The sequence below is a fragment of the Mesoplodon bidens genome, assembly GCF_964165515.1.
Source record: "Mesoplodon bidens genome assembly, chromosome: 7".
Lineage (NCBI taxonomy): Eukaryota > Metazoa > Chordata > Mammalia > Artiodactyla > Ziphiidae > Mesoplodon > Mesoplodon bidens.
Genome location: NC_138164.1, coordinates 48,640,612 through 48,644,070, shown reverse-complemented (window position 1 = coordinate 48,644,070; position 3,459 = coordinate 48,640,612). Strand labels below are relative to the sequence as shown.

Below are 3,459 nucleotides of genomic sequence, written 5' to 3'. Positions count from 1 at the left end.
AGTAGATCTCTCGGTAAATTCAAAACATACTCTCTTTGGTCCCAATCACTGGCGAGGAGTGAAGGGGAAAGTCTCCTCGTTCGTCGTGAGCAGAAGCAGGCCTGACATACGTTTCGGTTTAGAGACTTGGCTTTGAGGGATGCATGTTTTAAGCCACAGTGAAAATAATAAATAAAGGATAAACTTATTTGGCAAATGCTGACACTCTGCAAGCCAACATCCTGCCATTGTTCTTCAGCTGGGTCGCACCGCTCAAAGGCTTCTATTTGGGTTCTTGGCATTTATGACCAAATATCATGATGAGCAAAGGGAGGAAGGCGGTGGGGGACACGGGCGGGCTAATAAAGACTTGCAGTCAGAGTTTTTAAGGAACCAGTAGATCGTGTTCAAATCCTTTTAAAATGAGGTTCTGTGGTTCTATATTTAGACCTCTCTGGTTAAAATGTGAAAGAGCCAAATTTCAAGTGATTTCTGCCTTCTGAGGAAAGAATGGGTGTTCCTCATTGTTCACAGTCTGAGAGAAGTTTCTAGAACTTTTACTGGTCACAAGTAAGGGACCATATCAGCAGAAGATGCTTATATTCTGAGCCTCTGCTTTGGCTCCATGGTGGGGGGAGGAGGGCAGGAGAATGAGCATCCAGGGGACCTTCCCCACCCCTCCAGCCCAGCCCCCTGAACACACAGAAAGCAAAGCAGGCTGGCAACCCCCTAACCCACTCTCTTACGCTGCAACTGTGCAAAATGGGTGGGGAGGAAAAGCAAATGCAAACCTGGACGCGTGTGATCCATTCCTGATTGGAGCTGGAATGAACCAAATAGTCAAAGCAAGACATAACGTGGTCTAGGTCGGGCTGCCAGTCTTGGACGGCTCACTCGCTAAATGCAGGCAGCAGCTACTGATCTGGCCGAGAAACAATGCCCCATTCAGCTCTCAGTATCTGTTCTTAATATCAAGATGCAAAACTGGGGTCCCCATCGGTAAGGAAGCAAAGTCCGGGCCAGGAGAGCAATTACACCTTAGCCAATCAAGTGAACAGAATGGGAGATATAAAAACATTTTTCAAGTGGAAATAATTCAAGAGCCTTCTAAATATCTTAACAGCGTACTTGGCCACACTTGGGATTAGGAAGCAGTATTTTATGTTGGGCAGCAGGGCCTTTGTTTTGTGTGCGTGTGTTTTTCTCGTTAGCCAGGGATCTGAAGAGAGGACTGCGCTCTGTCAGAGTGTGGCATGGGCCCCTCCAGCCCCCAGCGGGGCACGGCAGCACCAGCATTTGGCAACAAGACAGGGGAGTCGGTGATGAAACAGACCTGGTCCCGTGTCGCGTCTTGACAGCTTCGAAGCCTACCCCGCCCACGCTCATGGGTTCCCCCAGCCTCACCAGCCTTGGTTTATGGGAGAGGGCTGCCCTCAGAGCAAAACCCAGGAGACAGGCAGAAGGTCCAGAACACACAGGCTTTGGCCGTGGCCCCCAGAGCAGGGTGAGACTAGAACTGGGTCACCCTCTGTTTTCTGTCAGCTCCCAGATAAGATGAGAAAAGGTCGGCTCTGCTGGGAGGAGCCTGTAATCCCAGCAGAATCCCTCAGTCGGCCCTAACGTTGGCCTCCGGGCAATAAATCTGCATCCTGTGAGAAGCAGCCCTGCTCTGCCCGGCCTCAGGGCGCCCCAGTTGAGTTCTCAGACAATTCTCTGTGTTGGGCACTGGGGCCAGAGAGGAACAAGCTAGGGCTGGAGAGAGGCTGGGGGGAAAGAGACCATGATGATGGCAAAAATAATGAAGAGGAGAGAACATTTATAAGGCTCACCTTGAGAACTTTACGAACAATCACTCCTTTAATCCTCTACCCTGTGAGATCGGTATTACAATCACCTGCAATTTACAGATAATGAAACCAAGGCTCAGAGAAGTTAAGTAACTTGCCCAAGGTCACACAGGCCGAGTCATATTTGAACCCCAAACATCTAGCTCCAGGGTCCATGTTCCTAACCACTCTGCACCTAAAGGAACTGAAGATGGAAGCAGATCAGAGAAGACTTCCTGAAGGAAGCTTCAAAAGGCCAGGCGGACATGTCCTGTGGCACAAGCCCATCTGTTAACACTTGGGGTCTACACAGGGGAAGAAAAATACCTTGACTCTGGCGCTGTCTACGCAGTGTGGCTCAGAGTCCAGAGGATGAGAACGGGTTACTCAGAGTGTGGTCCCTGGACGGCAGCACCAGCCTCGTCTGGGAGTTGCACGAAACAGAATCTAATTTTTAACAAGCCCCCAGTTGACTCCAAGGCACTCGCAAGTTTAGGGGGCCCCGGCACAGAACATAAGAGCTAGGCAGCCCTTTCGGTCTTTGCCCACAAGGGAACAAGGTCGTGACGAAAGGAGTGCTGGGTGTGCTGCTGACATTTCTTCCACCTTCAGTTTCTGCTCCTTTCGCAGGGCTTCCAACAGCGCTATGTTGGGACAAAGCATCCGGAGGTTCACAACTTCTGTGGTCCGTAGGAGCCACTATGAGGAGGGTCTGGGGAAGAATTTACCATTTTCAGCAGAAAACAAGTGGCGGTTACTAGATATGATGACTTTGTACTTTGGGTCTGGATTTGCTGCACCTTTCTATATAGTAAGACACCAACTGCTTAAAAAATAATCCATGAGACAGATACAAAGAGGAGCATTTTAAGATGTGCAGTCTCTTTGAAAACAGGATCAAACTCTTGAACTCAGCATCCTAGATACGTTTGTAAATAAACTTATAGCATTAAAAAAAAAAAAAAAGAGGTAGGCAGGCCCCTGGAGGTGGTGTAAGTGGCGAGTGCAAGGCCACAGACAAAGTCAGGGGAGAGCCGGTGACGATGTCTCCCCCCAACTCCCAGTCTGTGGCATCTGTGTTACCGCAGCCAAGCTGGGGCTGGGGCTTTCTCACCACTGCAGGGTCAGCCTGATGATAGCCACCATGCCCCCCCAGCTCTTCCACAGCTGACTCCCCCAGGGGGCCCCCTTCAAAAGGAAGCCAGCCCCTGACTTCCACGCCACGCTTTACTGAGGGAGGTGGTGGGGGCAGGGGCCGACTCAGACATCACGCACTAACCTTGATTCTCATTCTCAAGGGGGGGGGTCTCCTGTCCTCCTTCTCAAACCACGACCTTGGGGCAGATGTTCGACTTCTTTCCCTCTCCCCATCACCAATCTCCTTCAGGAGCCACACAAGTCTCAGTAGAGCGAGCACAGACTTTGAAGTCACAAAGACTCAGGTGCAAAAATCACTTTCATTACTCTCTACCTGTGTGACCTTGGGCAGGTTGCTTATCTTCTCTGAGCTGCATTTTCTTCATCAGTCAAATGGAGATGAGAATAGCTATCTCGTAAATGGATGAGATGATACGTGTCTAATGCCTCACACAGTGTCCCCTTCCCTGAGCACCTTCCATCACTGATCACCAGGCCTGGGACCCAGGTGTTTGGG

At 50.3% G+C, this 3,459-nt stretch overlaps 1 protein-coding gene across 1 annotated transcript; it reads left to right on the top strand.

Annotated features, from left to right (window-relative positions):
* Positions 1-2,397: 2,397 nt before the first annotated feature.
* Positions 2,398-3,057, top strand: LOC308620351 (cytochrome c oxidase subunit 7C, mitochondrial-like). The gene has a single exon (XM_081239851.1). It carries the CDS (start codon positions 2,452-2,454, stop codon positions 2,641-2,643), a length of 192 nt encoding a protein of 63 aa, XP_081095977.1. The 5' UTR covers positions 2,398-2,451; the 3' UTR covers positions 2,644-3,057.
* Positions 3,058-3,459: the final 402 nt, after the last annotated feature.